At 40.7% G+C, this 17,256-nt stretch overlaps 1 protein-coding gene across 1 annotated transcript in view; it reads left to right on the forward strand.

Moving 5' to 3' along the window:
* The window catches only part of LOC126108494 (6-phosphogluconate dehydrogenase, decarboxylating), a 159,004-nt gene that overhangs the window by 124,675 nt on the left and 17,073 nt on the right, over positions 1-17,256 (forward strand). Inside the window, exon 6 of the mRNA XM_049913751.1 lies at positions 1,447-1,682. Coding sequence (XP_049769708.1) covers positions 1,447-1,682 — 236 coding nt within the window. The remainder of the gene's footprint in view (positions 1-1,446; positions 1,683-17,256) is intronic.

Consider the following 17,256-nt stretch of genomic DNA (forward strand, 5'->3'; position numbering starts at 1 on the left):
CTCTCGACCTTCAATACGGGTTGTATGTCTCTGCCTTGCTACCCCCTGGAGTTCGCTTTCGTCGCCTCCTTCAACACCTTCATTTTTCACTCCCTGCAACCTTTCGAGTGGGCGAGAGCCACACGCCACCTTGGCTCCAGGCTCAGGTCCGCGTTCACCTTGACCTCAGCTCGCTCCCAAAAGAGGTCACCGCCAGTTCGGTCTACCACTCCCGTTTTTTGGAACTTCGTTCGAAGTTCATCAACATGACTTTCATTTATACAGATGGCTCTAAGACCAATGACGGGGTCGGGTGTTCCTTTATAGTCGGGGCACAAAGTTTCCAATACCGGCTCCATGATCATTGTTCGGTCTTCACAGCTGAGCTCTTTGCCCTCTACCAGGCTGTTCTTTACATCTGCCGCCACCGACATTCTGCTTATGTCATCTGCTCAGATTCCCTGAGCGCCATCCAGAGCCTCAGTGATCCGTACCCGGTTCACCCTTTCGTACACCGGATCCAACGCTCTCTTCAGCGGCTGGTGGACGTCAGTCCGCCGGTTAGCTTTATGTGGGTTCCTGGCCATGTCGGTATCCCTGGGAACGAAGCTGCAGATGCCGCGGCCAAGGCTGCGGTCCTCCAGCCTCGGACAGCTTCTTGTTGTGTCCCTTCGTCCGATTTTAGCAGGATCATTTGTCGGCGCGTTGTGTCGCTGTGGCATGCCGATTGGGCTGCACTTACCGACAACAAGCTTCGGGCCTTAAAACCTCTTCCCGTGGCTTGGACGTCCTCCTCACGCCCTTCTCGGCGGGAGGAGGTCGTTTTAGCAAGGTTAAGGATTGGACACTGCCAGTTCAGCCATCGCCATCTGCTGACGGCTGCGCCGGCGCCGTTCTGCCCATGTGGGCACTTGCTGACGGTTAGACACATTTTAATGTCCTGTCCCGATCTTAACCAACTGCGCCTCGATCTTAACCTGCCTAATACTTTCGATGCCGTTTTAGCGGATGACCCACGAGCAGCTGCTCGTGTTCTTTGTTTTATCAATTTGACAAACCTCGCTAAGGACATTTGATGTTGTTTTTTAATCCTATGCCTGTCAGTCTCTTTTAGCGTGTTTTCCCTTTTAGTTGTTGTCAACTTGTGCCTCGCGGTGCATTTTTAGAGTAGTCAGGGCGCTAATGACCATTGAAGTTGTGCGCCCTAAAACCACAAAACACTATTAAAGTTACAACCCTCATAAATAAAAATTCCTCAGTAGCAAACGAGTGTTGCTGAAGTGATGATCCTACTCGGTATGAAGGCCACAATGAATTGTACTTGAACATTACATGGGAATTCTGAAATGCAAAATTGAAAATATTTTTTTTTTTTTTTTTTTTTTTTTTTTTAATACCATTCAGACTGGCTAGGCAGATGCACAATATACGTATTGTTTCTCCTTCATTATTTTTAACTTAAAACAGGTTCGTACCTGGTGGAGAAGATCCTGGACTCTGCCGGTCAGAAGGGTACGGGCAAGTGGACGGCGATAGCCGCACTGGAGTACGGGATGCCCGTCACGCTGATCGGGGAGGCGGTGTTCGCGAGGTGCCTGTCGTCCCTGAAGGCGGAGCGCGTGGAGGCGTCGAAGCTGCTTAGCGGACCCATCAAGAAGCCCATCCTCAAGGACAAGGCACTCTTCCTGGAGGACATCAGGCAGGTCAGTAGGCAACATGAAATCTTGTAAGTTTTAAATTGTCGGAGGTGGATTTTGTAGGAGTGCTGCATTCGGGTGAGGGACAGCTCAGAGTTAAAGGCCCTGGGACAGAGCTGTCCCAGGAGATGTATTGCAGAACTGAATTTACCAGGAAGCATTTTGAAAATTTTTGCAAGTGGTTTTAAGTAGTGATAGTCAACATTCTTAAAACAGTTGATATTGAGTCATGTTTTTCAAATGGGTAGTAACCAGTCTTGAGCCTATGAATTGATTTGCCAGTTAGCACTGTGTAGCAGAGTTGTGGGGGGCATTTGTGCAGATCTTTATGTTCGTCCAGAAGACTTAAATATCTCAGACTGAGGCCGTAGTACCAACCTCCACACAATTTTTGTGTACCACTGCTTACAGTGAAAATAAATAGAGTGGCTCAACATTCACCGTCAAACCGCAAGTTTGGGTTTTCTCTATTGTACTCTGATATTGTGTTACGGAATGAAAATATTCGGCAGGTGTTTGACACTTTTCCACACGGTTGTAAATTATGGCAGTCAGCTGTTTTAGAACTGCTCATACAGAGTGGCGTTTTACACACAGATGGTAAGGAGGTTCAAGGTTGCACCTTGAAATGTGGGTTAACTCCACACAGCAGAGGTTTAGAAATATGGCTTATGAGTCGTCTCAGAAAACTCAACTGCATGAGACTAAGGGAGTCGTACCAAACTTTACACAATTTTCACGTTGTGGCGCGTATGACAATGGGGAATCGACAGAGAGCCCAGCTTTACAACATTGCCAACCTCTCTTCTAAATACATTTTCCTGACTGCTCTAAACACATTTTTCATATTTAATAACTTTCAACATCACACTAGTTTTGGACGATTGAGAACAAAATGGAGGAGACTGACATCCTAAGACAACGAAATGAGAATTGGAGAAAGCATTTCGGGATCCCCAGGAAAACAAAGCAATGGGCTATGACAGAATACCATCTGAGACAATGAAAGTCTTTGGTCCAAATAGCCAAATGGCCTGAGGTAGTAAACAGAATTTATTACACGGGAATTTGGCTCCAAGATCTACTTAAGATCATTCTAGTTCTTTTACCAAGTGCAATATAAAAAAATGCAATGAGTATAGGACAATTATATTTATCAGAAACATCATAATGAATCGTACTGAGGAGAGCGGAAATGAAAATTGAGTTAAATGTGTGGGAAGACCAGTTTGGATTCAGAAAGGAGAAAGGATAAAGGAACAAGAGCTGCTGTATGTTGTATGATGATGACTGGAGAAGCAATGGACGAAAATAAAAAAAAGAGCTGTATATTTGTCTCATCAACTGGGAAAAGACTGGAATACATTGCTGAGAATTTTAAAAGATGTGGGTAGAGACTGGAAAGATAGACAGTTAATAAGGGAGCAAGAAGTGAGAGACTAGGGAATGAGGGGAGGTGGAAGAAATGGAATAGGGCTAGGGTGCTCCACTGTCAGCAAAGGTATGCAACATATAAGCAGAACAACTGATAGGTAAGGCCTTAGAGGGTGCAAGAGGCATTGAAATTAGAGGAGAAAGGATAAAAACTATAAAATGCGTGAATCATCGAGCAATTTGGGGGTGAAATTGTAAGAGGTGCTGCAGATGATATTAAAGAGGCAGCTAGGAGTGTGGAATCAAATATAGGAAAGATAAAAATGACCAGAATAAGCAAGAAGTAAGCACAAGTTAACACATTCTCATGCAGATAAAAGATAGAACAAGTAAAATATTTAGTTTACCTGAGAAGTTTAGGATTGTGGAACAAAAGCTGTACAGAAGAACTGAAGAGGAGGAGGATATTCATGGGAAAGAGAGCATGTGATGAAAAGGTGAAGCAGTCACTAACAGGCAGAATAATTCGAATGGAGAAGAGAAAAAAACTTGCTGAATGTTACATGTGGAGTATAGTGTTATACAGCAGTGAATTCTGGACATTTAAACAGAAAGAAAGGAGTTACTTACCGTATTTACTCGAATCTAAGCCGCACTTTTTTTCCGGTTTTTGTAATCCAAAAAACCGCCTCCGGCTTAGAATCGAGTGCAAAGCAAGCGGAAGTTCTGAAAAATGTTGGTAGGTGCCGCCACAACTAACTTCTGCCGTCGAATATATGTAGCGCTACACGGGCATGCTTTGTAGGCACAAAGATAAATACTTGCGCCAAAACCTCTGCGTCAGTAAATGAATTAAAAAAAAAAAAAAAAATGTGGAAGACGAGCTTTTTTCTCCGCCCCGAGTTTCGACCACTGCATTTTCATACATTACTCAACGAAGTAAATACAAATTCCGTATTGTTCATCTTCGAATGTAGCAGAATTTCAATGTAATACGAAAATCCGACTGGCAAGACTGTTTGGGATGTTTGTCAATATGGCCAACTCTACGTTCTGAATTTTTTCCTACATGTGAGAAGAGATTGTTGCTAATAGAAACCTGATGAAATGTGAATCACATGCAGTATTCTCTTCACCATAAGAATAATAGGAATATAAACATTTTGCCATGTATTCTTTCGTGTTTGCTGCTATCTCATTTAAATCCTGTCTGCCTAATAAACTACGAAACTACAGTGAGACAACAGCAAGCGCGGAAGAATATACGTATCGTTTCATGTTTATATTCGTATTATTCTTATGCCTAATAGTGATACAGTCAGAAATGAAGCACGGCAACTGACTAGATTTTTAAATCTAAGATGACTCTAATTTCTGTGCAGAATTTGATGTACTAAAGAAGCGGCCGCAAAGATTTTCAAACGGAGAAAAATTTTCGCCTAACTCTCATTCAGAACTATGTTCTATCATACGCAGTCTATTATTTGGTTCTTGTTGATCATTATCAAAGAAAGCAGCAGTGTAAGTAACAACAAATAGCAGTCTCTTGCCGTTGTTTCGGTTATGAGACAATTCCTCTCTTTGTTTTAATTGTAAGCCGCAGTAGCGCGCACAAAAGCAAGCCATGCCGCGAGCGGCAACAGGCCGTAAACACGCACTATCAGAATGCCACAAACAATGCATGACACAGTACAGTAATGCATTTTCAGCTTAGAGTGACGTAAACACCTATAACAAAGAAAACGGCACTTATCAGCTCAAAGCAAAATAAGCAATCGATTCAAACCAGACGAAGCACGTGAAAAAGGAATGGGTACCCGTATAAATACGGACAGAGCGCCTGACGCATAGCAATGGCTACCTGGTAAAGCTTAACTCCTAAGCTTACGACTCGAACCAAACTACTGTAGCTGCATCGTCATTCATTCGACCTAAATTGTGTCTCATATTAGAATGTACCAACTTTGTTTCAATTTGGAGGTGCGGCCTAAAACTTTTTTCTCCCCTTAAATTTCGAGTCTCAGATTTCAGGTGCGGCTTAGATTCGAGAATATTTTTTTTTCCTTTATCTCGAGTCTCATTTTTCAAGTGCGGCTTAGATTCGAGTGCGGCTTAGATTCGAGTAAATACGGTACACAGTTTTGAAATGTGGCTAGGGGGAACAATGCTTAAGATGAGGTGGACTGACACTTAAGAATGGGGCGAAGTGGATTGACATTTAAGAAAGAAGAAAATAGATGACGATAGAAGATTATTGAAAGGTACCAGAAAGAGAAAAAAATCTTGGCTGGGATATACATTGTGTATGAATTGTCTGCAACAAGGAATTATAGAGGCAAAAGTGGAAGGAATGAGAGGAAGTGAATTGGAACAATGGACAACAATAAAACAGGACAAAAATACAAACAGTTGGAGGAAGATGCTTGGAATAGGACAAGATGGAGGATCTCCAGTTGAAATCTGTCATAAGACAGATACACCAAAGAACTACTTTCAGACCTTAGTACTTGTTAACTATCATATTACAACTGCTAATACAGTTGTGGCTGTTGCACCTGCTTTTATTGCATCATCATTTGTTGCTTGTTGTCCTCAGTGTCTGCGTTGCTACACTGGCTGAAAAAATGGCTGTGGATTCCGACACTGACTACTGCAGACTATGTAACCGAAATGTGCACAGTTGTTTCACAGTACTGTTTGCAACCCCCCAATAATACACAGTTATACGGCCACTGCACTGTTGTTTCACTTTCGATACGCCTCATTATTAGTTTGCAGGCGAAACATCCACATACGAGCAGTAAAAGCCTAACCACGAAGTTCACAGTTCGTGAAGAATACACAGGTACATATGGAGCGGACACTGTCACTATTTACACACGGCCCAATTGTGTAACTCTTGTTCCACAGTTAATTTGCAGCATTGTTGTTGATCTAAGCAACTCAGATTCCTCGTCTAAAACTCTGCCGTGGACTGATTGTCTCGTGACCAAAAACCGGGCCCTTATATATCCTCACAATAATAGTTACTGAAACGTCACATTGTTCGAAGTTAAATTTACAGAAATTGGAATTAAAACTTAACTCTTATTAAATTAACTGAATACATTGAAAAACTGGTTCTTTTTAACAGTTTCTCCCACTGCAAGGGTAAAGCTGAATTATTTGTTTAAATCATGAAATTAACAAGTATAAGTACACAAACAATACTTTCGACAAAACTGTTAATTACTTTGTAGTTTATAAAGGGCTGACTTTGCTAACATGTTTTCGAATAGAGCCAAATAAATACTTAAAGATTACTAGAATTTCATCTTCCAATTTTTACAATTATTACAGAATTTACATTTGTTTACCAGGTGTACCGGTATGAATAGAGCTTTTTTTGTGAAAATGAAACACTAATTTTGAATTGAAAAGTAAAAACATTTTATTCAAAGTACTGACCATTGCTTTCTGAACATTTGGACCACCTTTCTGGCAATTTGTGGACACCACATCAATAGAAATGTTTGTCTTTTGAATCAAACTGATCAGACACCCAATTTTAGACTTCTTCATAGGAATCTAAGTGTTCCTCAGCCAATGCGTGTCCCATTGATGAAAAAAAATGGTAGTCGGAAGGGGCCGAGTCTGGTGAATATGGGGGGTGGGGTAGCAGCTCCCAGCCAAGTGTTTTGATTTTATCCTGAACCAGTTTTACTTTGTGTGCAGGTGCATTGTCGTGTAAAAAAATTACTTTGCCATGTCTTCTAGCCCATTCTGGTCTTTTTTCGATCAATGCATAGTTAAAATTAATCATTTGTTGTCTGTAGCAATTAGTATTCACAGTTTCATTGGGGTTTAGAAGCTCACGATACACCTCACCTCTCTGATCCCACCAAACAGAGAGCCTTGTCTTCTTGCCGTATCGATCTGGTTTTGCAGTCGATGTTGATGGTTGTCCCGGATTAACCTATGATTTTTCCCGTTTAGGATTATTGAAATAAATCCATTTTTCATCACCAGTGACAATTTGATGCAAAATTTATTTTCTTTCATGTCTTTGAAGCAAAATTTGACAAATGGTTTTTCGGTTTTCCATCTATCTTTCATTCAGTTCATGTGGCACCCATTTTCCTTATTTTTGGATCTTTCCCATAGCTTTCAAACAGTCAGAAATTGTTTGCTGTGCAACATTTAGCATTGCTGCCATTTGCTTCTGACTCGAAGTATCATCTTCATCCAATATTGCTTGCAATTCGGCATCTTTGAACTTTTTTGGTAATCTTCCATGTTCTCCATTTCTTACATCAAAATCATTATTTCTGAACCGTTGAAACCATAATTTGCATGTTGCTTCTGATAGGGCACGATCACCATATGCCTCAACAAGCATTCGGTGCAACTCTGCAGCACTTTATTTTTCAAATGAAAACAAAAAATTAATGCTTTCCGCAAATCATTACTTTCTGGTACAAAATTCGACATTGTTAATACGATGCAAACATATGATGTTGTTTGTTCCATGACTTGATGTATACTAAATATCTTTGACACATGTCATACTAACCAACCAAAGAAAAATTAAGGCTCGTTCACAACAAATGTTCCCTATTGACACATTTGTATCTTAATGCCCATTTCATACCGGTACGCCTGATATATGTCAACAATAGAATTTAAGTTATGAAAAAATTACTGATTTTGCCCTATAATGAAAAATACTAAATAGTAATAGTCAAAATAAATTAGAAAGTCAATTATATACATAAAACTAAGCACCAAGGGAGACCTGGTGTTATATTCTTTAAAACTGAAGGCCAGCCTTTCTCTTATATGAAAATGTAGATTGTATACACGTATGTTAATGGTAATTAGTCAAAATTGAAAAAAAATGAACTTTAAGGAGGCAGATGGCAAAACAAGAGGGGAATTAAAATTATCCCAGCTTGCTTTGTCACACAGTGCTTTAAAATTGTGTGTAGAGCAGCGCACTGTAATCTCAAAAACAACACTGTGTGGTTACCTTGGCTCTTACACATAAGCTTACAGCCACAGCATTTGTCTGAAAGAGAGAAACATGCACCATTCATTTGTACAAGCAAGCACACCTTATGCACACGTGACCACCAACTCTAGCAGCTCGGATATGTGCGAGTTTCTATTAATTGTGCCTGTCTGCAAATTAACGTGTCATCTTTATAGTAAGTAGCAATTTCTTCTCGTAGATTGTTGATATTTGTACCTAGAGTTTCCGTTCTAGCTCAGTTAGAAAGTGACTTTGGTCCTCGGAACTCGATGACTAAAGACATAGATAAAAATATTTCTACTTTTCCTGACATCAGAATTGTATTACAACAGCACATAATGGGACTGGCAACTTATCTCTACAGAGAGATACTGGGCCTGTCAAAACAGTTCATGCCTTACTTACTCATCAGTGGCTTGGGCCTTAGTGACCATATGCCTACTCCACACTCCTCCTCCATCGTACCCAGTTAAGAGCCTCCTGCCACCACTCGCCTGCTCCTAGTCCCATGTCCTCGGCGTCCTTGTCAATAGTGCCCTTCCATCTTGTCCGCGGTACCTCCTTCCAGCTACAGCTCCCAGAAACACATCACTGGGTATCCTCCCTTCATTCATCCTTGCTACATGGCCAGCCCAGGTCAGCCTCCTTCTTCTTATCGTCATTTTTATGATGTCAGACTGTGCACAAAGCTCTTTTAATTCTTGTGTTTTTTTTTAATTCTCCATTCCCTATTTGTGAACCTATCACAGGACCATATATTTTTCGGAGGATTTTTCGTTCTAAAACAAGTAGTTTCTCTTCATCTGTTGCCATTTTAGCGGATGACCCAGGAGCAGCTGCTCGCGTTCTTCGTTTTATCAACTTGACAAACCTGTCTAAGGACATTTGATTATCCTTTTTTTTTTTCTCTATAATCGTCTGCCTGTCTGTCTTTTATAGTATTGTCCCTTTTAGTTGCTGTTTTAACCTTGTGCCTCACGGTGCATTCCTAACTTAGTCTGGCGCCAATGACCATTGTAGTTGTGTGCCCTAAAACCCAAAAAAAAAAAATCATACTTTGGTACAGCCTGATCTTAAAACTTCTTGACCGGGATTGTTTCTTCAGCACATCATGAAGGCTAAAGTGTGCTCTGTTCCCTCCAATAATTCTTGCATTTATTTCAGTTTCACAGTGATCCTGATCACTGCAGAGGCTACCAAGGTATTTGAAAGTATTTGACGTTTTGAATCGGAGACTGTCCACCGTGAGCGGGTCCCCCATCTCTCGCTGACTCGCTCAGGACTGTGTATTGTCTTACCTTCACTGACTTGCAGGCCTGCCCTACTGGCAATCTTGCAGTACGAGCCTGCCATTCTTCTGAGCCCTTCTCTGCTACCGCTGATTAGGATTATATCGTCCGCGTATGCCAGACGAGTCACTGACGTGTCAAACATGTTTGACCTCTGCTTAAGACAGTACTACTACTCAGGGTACATGGCTGGAAAAAAGTGTATAGACACCCCAGGGTGCCATTTTGAAGAACACTAGACGTTTGTACTTAAATTTTCAATAAATTGTTCTTTACGGATTTATTTGACTTATTTTTTTCTGCATGTCCTTCACATACTGTAGAACCCCACTTCTACACTTTTGAGAGACTTAAAAGTGTAAGAGGCAGGGAAATGTAAAATGAGGGAAATAATGTTTGAAGTGGTAAAAGTTATGTGTAGATTTCCCTCTTGCATTTTTGTAGTTTATGCCTGATAATGTATACAACAGGCACCAAATTACTCATCAGCGACTTGTTTATTATCTAGTAAAGGTTATCTGAATTTTGTACTATGTTTAGCCACTGACATAACTGAAAGTGCTAACTCTGTGTTGCAGAAAAGTTAAAGTGATTTTGTTCATCATAATCATTGTTTTGGCAAATCTTGCAGCTTTGTCATTCATTATTGAAATAATGAAACACTGCTCCAGTTACATATTTTTCCATGCTTAGCATGATGCATTTTGAGAATTCATTCTCAGTCTAAGGTGCAAATATATACGTAAAAATGCTGTGTGATGTTTGCATGTGTGTTCTTACGCCTCTCTTACGCTGTGGTAGACTTTTTGGCGTTATAAGGCGTTCTTTGTCTCCCCCTATTATGCATAAATCATGTGTGTACACACACACACACACACACACACACACACACACACACACACACACACACACACAAAATAGAGCACCCGTGTGGTGTGTCAAGAAACTTAACTGCACAACATTTGTAAACACTGCTTTAAGGCCTGTACCATGCCAGCATCATTTTATGTCAATTATTTCAGTTTTTCTCCACAAAGATTGTTTCATGATGGATAAATCAAGGACAATAAGAAGATGGTTAACTCAAACTTGTGTGAATTAACTTTTTGAACAAACAAAATTTGATGGGAGTGATAAAAAAAGTTTCAAATTTGTCGGAAAACATTAATTCCGGGAATGTAAAAGATGGGTTCTACTATATTTTAAACAGGAATGGCTATGTAATACTCAGTTGTACATACACTCCAGAAATTACCTAATCACCATTTGATTAAGAAATAAGAGTAAAGTTCAGTATGAAGGGAGTTGTTGTGAATCTGATTAAGATGTAACACTTTGTTTTCAAAGTGTTTGTTAACAATTATTGCAGTTCCATTGTGACTGAGTTTTGGATCTACTTCCAGACTTTAATTAATTTCTATTAAGTTTTTCTACTTGGAATTGAATTTTGAGTGCACTAAAGGCAACTAGTTCAAATACATCAGTGAAACAAGTCATTCACATGTTTTTCTTCTTTCTTTTAAGGATCTGTGAAATTTTCTTGGGCTACTGGGAATAGTTTTAATGAGCTATAGGATTACCACATCCGACATGTCTTCCAGTTTTGAAGTTCCCCGTATTCTGCTGAGACTGGATCAAAGCTGCTGTGATTGTGTGTGTACTCTTCAGTGAACTAACATGGCTGGATTTGTAGCTTATTTCTTCATGATTGGTGATACAGATTTTGATGAAACTGTGTCAAGAGATAGACAGTGGTGAATTGTTGCACAAATTCCACATACCTGTAACACTGCTAACACAGTTTTGTGAACAGGTGATTGCCTTTTATAACTATCTCAGCAGATGACGAAGAAATTGAAGAAATGTATGATGCGATAAAAGAAATTATTCAGATAGTGAAGGGAGATGAAAATTTTATAGTCGTGGGTGACCGGAACTCGATAGTAGGAAAAGGAAGAGAAGGAAACATAGTAGGTGAATATGGAATGGGAGGAAGGAATGAAAGAGGAAGCCACCTGGTAGAATTTTGCACAGAGCATAACTTAATCATAGTTGACACTTGGTTCAAGAATCATAAAAGGAGATTGTATACATGAAAGAAGCCTGGTGATAATGGAAGGTATCAGATAGATTATACAATGGTAAGACAGAGATTCAAGAACCAGGTTTTAAATTGTAAAATATTTCCAGGGGCAGATGTGGACTCTGCCCACAATCTATTGGTTATGAACTGTAGATTAAAACTGAAGAAACTGCAAAAAGGTAGGAATTTGAGGAGATGGCACCTGGATAAACTGAAAGAACCAGAGGTTGTAGAGAGCTTCAGGGAGAGCATTAGGGAACGATTGACAAGAATGGGGGAAAGAATTACAGTAGAAGAAGAAAGGGTAGCATTGAGGGATGAAATAATGAAGGTAGCAGAGGATCAAGTAGGTAAAAAGATGAGAGTTAATACAAATCCTTGGGTAACAGAAGAAACATTGAATTTAATTGATGAAAGGAGAAAATATAAAAATGCAGTAAATGTAGCGGGCAAAAAGGAATACAAACGTCTCAAAAAAATGAGATCGACAGGAAGTGCAAAATGGCTAAGCAGGAATGGCTAGAGGACAAATGTAAGCATGTAGAGGCACATATCACTAGGGGGTAAGATATATACTGCCTACAGAAAAATTAAAGAGACCTTTGGAGAAAGGAGAACCACTAGCATGAATATCAGGAGCTCAGATGGAAACCCAGTTCCAAGCAAAGAAGGGAAAGCAGAAAGGTGGAAGGAGTATATAGAGGATTTATACAGGGGCAATGTTCTTGAGGACAATATTATAGAAATGGAGGAGAATGTAGATGAAGATGAATACTGCATGAAGAGTTTGACAGAGCACTGAAAGACCTGAGTCAAAACAAGGCCCCGGGAGTAGACAACATTCCATTAGCACTACTGACAGCCTTGGAAGAGCCAGTCCTGAGAAAACTCTACCATCTGGTGAGCAAGATGTATCAGACAGGTGGAATTCCCTCAGACTTCAAGAAGAATATAATAATTCCAATCCCAAAGAAAGCAGGTGCTGACAGATGTGAAAATTACCAAACTATCAGTTTAATAAGTCACAGCTGCAAAATACTAACATGAATTCTTTACGGACGAATATAAAAACTGGTAGAAGCCGACCTTGGGGAAGTTCAGTTTGGATTCCGTGGAAATGTTGGACCACGTGAGGCAATACTGGCCCTACAACTTATCTTGGAAGCTAGATTAAGGAAAGGCAAACCTACGTTTCTAGCATTTGTAGACTTAGAGAAAGCTTTTGACAATGTTGACTGGAATACTCTTTCAAATTCTGAAGGTGGCAGGGGTAAAATACAGGGTGCAGAAGGCTATTTACAATTTGTACAGAAACCAGACGACAGTTAAGAGTTGAGGGACTTGAAAGGGAAGCAGTGGTTGGGAAGGGAGTGAGACAGGGTTGTAGCCTCTCCCCGATGTTATTCAATCTGTATACTGAGGAAGCAGTAAAGGAAACAAAAGAAAAATTCGGAGTAGGAATTAAAATCAATGGAGAAGAAATAAAAACTTTGAGGTTCGCCGATGACATATTAATTTGTCAGAGACGGCAAAGGACTTTGAAGAGCAGTTGAACGGAATGGACAGTGTTTTGAAAGGAGGATATAAGATGAACATCAACAGAAGCAAAACGAGGATAATGGAATGTAGTCGAATTAAATCGAGTGATACTGAGGGAATTAAATTAGGAAATGAGACACTTAAAGTAGTAAAGGAGTTTTGCTATTTGGGGAGCAAAATAACTGATGATGGTCAAAGTAGAGAGGATATAAAATGTAGACTGGCAATGGGAAGGAAAGTGTTTCTGAAGAAGAAAAATTTGTTAACACCGAGTATAGATTTAAATGTCAGGAAGCCTTTTCTGAAAGGTTTTGTAAGGAGTGTAGCCCTGTATGGAAGTGAAACATGAACGATAAATAGTTTGGACAAGAAGAGAATAGAAGCCTTCGAAATGTGGTGCTACAGAAGAATGCTGAAGATTAGATGGGTATATCACATAACTAATGAAGAAGTATTGAACAGAATTGGAGAGAAGAGAAATTTGTGGCGCATCTTGACTAGAAGAAGGGGTCGGTTGGTACGACGACGACAGGCTGTACTAACCTATTATGATACAAGCAGTGCCACACAAGGCCTGCTGCCCTGCCTATTTGATAAGGGTGCAAACACTGGAGCAGCATCTTGGAGTTGGTCGCACTAGTGTCTTCTGTGTGATCTCCTGGTCTGCACTCTCACAACCCTTCCAGTGAATCAGTCTTCCATTCACCAGCCCTACATATACACTATGTGATCAAAAGTATGCAGACACCCCCAGCAACATAAGTTTTTTGTATTAGGTGCATTGTGCTGCCACCTACTGACAGGTATACCATATCAGCTACCTCAGTAGTTATTAGAGAGAGCAGAATGGGGCGCTCCGCGGAACTTACGGACTTCGAATGTGGTCAGGTGATTGGGTGTGATGTGTCTCGTATGTCTGTACGCGAGATTTCCACACTCCTGAACATCCCTAGATCCACTGTTTCCGATGTGACAGTGAAGTGGAAACGTGAAGGGACACGTACAGCACAAAAGCGTACAGGTCGGCCTCGTCTGTTGACTGACAGACACCGCCGACAGTTGAAGAGGGTTTCAATGAGCAATAGGCAGACATCTATCCAGACCATCACACATGAATTCCAAACTGCGTCAGGATCCACTGCAAGTACTATGACATTGCCAACAGTAAAATTCGGAGGCGGTGGTGTTATGGTGTGGTCGCTTTTTGTGGAGGGGGCTTGAACCCTTTGTTGTTTTGTGTGGTACTAACAAAGCACAGGCCTACGTTGATGTTTTAAGCACGTTCTTGCTTTCCACTGTTGAAGAGCAATTGAGGGATGGAAATTGCATCTTTCAACACGATCGAGCGTCTGTTCGTAATGCACGGCCTGTGGCGGAGAGGTTACACAGCAATAACATTCCTGTAATGGACTGGCCTGCACAGAGTCGGGGCGTGAATCCTACAGAACAGCTTTGGGATGTTTTGGGATGCCAGCTTCGTGCCAGGCTTCACCATCCGACATCGATACCTCTCCTCAGAGCAGCACTCCATTAAGGATGGGCTGCCATTCCCCAAGAAACCTCCTACCACCTGACTGAATGTATGGCTGTGAGAGTGCAAACTGTCATCAGGGCTAAGGGTGGGCCAGCACCATATTGAATTCCAGCATTACCGATGTAGAGCGCCAAGAACTTGTAAGTCATTTTCAGCCAGGTGTCCAGATACTTTTGATCTAAGCTTTTATGTGATTTCATATAGATTTTGGGTTATAGCTGTTGCGTCAAATGAGAGATACATGATAAAAATTAAACCAACACACAATAGCTGCAAATTTGTATTAGATATTTTACGTTGTTAGTTTCTTTGCCACAAAATTACTTTTGTTCTGAGTATTATTTTTTCAATAAGATGATATAGGGATATGCACCACCACAATTCTCAGTAGTATTGCCTCTTAAATATTTAAGTGATGTAAGATGCCCTAGGTGTTCACCACTTATCTCGGAATCAGATACTACTAGTTTTTTCTCCTTACTATGTGCACTATCTCACATTTATCCACACTCAACATAGCTTCCATTACCTCCACCCAGCAGAATTGCTTGACTTTTGTAACAGTAGGTGATGAGTATTTTAAGGGACAGAGGTAGCGTTAAGTGAAGGAGGAGTAATTGAGGCGTTGGACTACAGTTCAGTGTGTCTAAATTGTTCTTTAGTGTAACAGTTTTAAAGAAAAGGCAGAAATTCGACAAAAAACATTAGTGAAAGAAAGCCACTCTTCAGTGAATCACAAAATTAACTGTTTGTTTGTGGAACCAAACCTAAATTGTAAAAGTGTTTGATTTCAGACCACTAGGAGGCAATGAGTAAAGTGAATAAAAAAGTGAATAAAATGAAATACATATGGAAAAATAAATAAGTATTTTAAGTAGTTGCTGGAGGGGGAAGGATCTGAATGACCTTAAACAAATGTGTGCCAAGCAGGTAGAGTTGAGATGAGATCTATATCTACATCTATACTCTGCAAACGACTGTGAAGTGTGTGGCAGAGGGTACATCCCATAGTACCAGTTATTAGGGTTTCTATCCATTCTGTTCACATGTGGAGTGGGGAAAGAATTATTGTTTGAATGTCTCTGTACATGCAGAAAATATTCTAATTTTATCCTCACCATCCTTATGTGAGCGACATGTAGGGGGTTATATTATATTTCTAGAGTTATCGTTTAAAGACGATTTTTAAGAACTGTTAAGACTTACTTGGGATAGTTTACGTCTGCCAGTTCAGTTTCTTCAGTATCTCTGTGACACTCTCTCACGGATCAAACAAAGCTGTCAACATATGCGTTGCCCTTCTCTGTATACATTCAGTATCACCTGTCAGTATCATCTGGTACGGGTCTCTCACACTTAAGCAGTATTCTAGACCCGGTCACATGAGTGATTTGTAGACTAGTTGCACTTTCCCAGTATTTCAACAATAAACTGAAGTCTACCACCTGTGATCATTCCATTTCACATCCCTACGAAGTGTTACACCCAGGTATTTGTAGGAACTGGTCGATCCCAACAGTGACTCGTTGATATTAGTCATAAGATATTACATGTTTTCGTTTTGTGAAGTGCACAATTTTACATTTCTGAACATTTAAAGCAAGTTTCCAAATTTTGCACAATTTAGAAATCTCGTCGAGATATGACTGAATATTTATGCAGCTTCTTTCCGACAGTAGTTCATTATAGATAACGCGCACAATCTGCTAAATCTCCGAGGCTGCTATTAGTATTGTATGCTAGGTCGTTAATATTTACATCTACATGGTTACTCTGCAATTCACACTTAAGTGCCTGGCAGAGGGTTCATCGAACCATTTTCATACTGCTTCTCTACCATTCCACTCTCGAATGGCGCGTGTGAAAAAGGAACACCTAAATCTTTGTGTTCAAGCTCTGACTTCTCTTATTTTATTAGGATGATCATTTCTCCCTGAGTAGGTGGGTGTCAACAAAATATTTTCGCGTTTGGAAGAGAAAGTTGGTGATTGAAATTTCGTAAATAGATCTCGCCGCAAAGAAAACCACCTTTGTTTCAGTGACTGTCACTGTTGTGGCGTAGCAAGACAGCCACACCACTCGGAGGTAGCCGAAAGGCACGCTAACTAATGCAGACGGGCGTGAAGTCTGAAACAGGATAACTATTGAATGGTAGCAAGAAAAGTACGTAGTTGCTTTATACTTAACTTTTATTCTCTGATGAATACAGCGTTCTTCTTGAGACATTTATACTATAACTCTCAAAGTAGGTAAGGCTAATGGCGCCTTGCTAGGTCGTAGTCATGTGCTTAGCTGAAGGCTATTCTAACTGTCTCTCGGCAAATGAGAGGAAGGCCTCGTACGTCTAGTCGCTAGCAATGTCGTCCGTACAACTGGGGCGAGTGCTAGTCCGTCTTTCTAGACCTGCCATGTGGTGGCGCTAGGTCTGCAAGTACTGATGGCGGCGACACGCGGGTCCGACATGTACTAATGGACCGCGGCCGATTTAAGCTACCACCTAGCAAGTGTGGTGTCTTGCGGTGACACCACAGTCACCCCAACTCGCATATCATATCAGTGACTCTCTCGGCCCTATTGCACGATAACACGAAAAGAGCTGCCCTTCTTTGCACTTTTTCGATGTCCTCCATCAATCCTAACCGGTACGGATCCCATACTGCACACCAATATTCCAGCAGAGGACGGACAAGTGTAATGTAGGCCGTCTCTTTAGTAGGTTTGTCGCATCTTCTAAGTGTTCTGCCAACAAG

Source organism: Schistocerca cancellata, chromosome 11, assembly GCF_023864275.1.
Source record: "Schistocerca cancellata isolate TAMUIC-IGC-003103 chromosome 11, iqSchCanc2.1, whole genome shotgun sequence".
Classification (NCBI taxonomy): domain Eukaryota; kingdom Metazoa; phylum Arthropoda; class Insecta; order Orthoptera; family Acrididae; genus Schistocerca; species Schistocerca cancellata.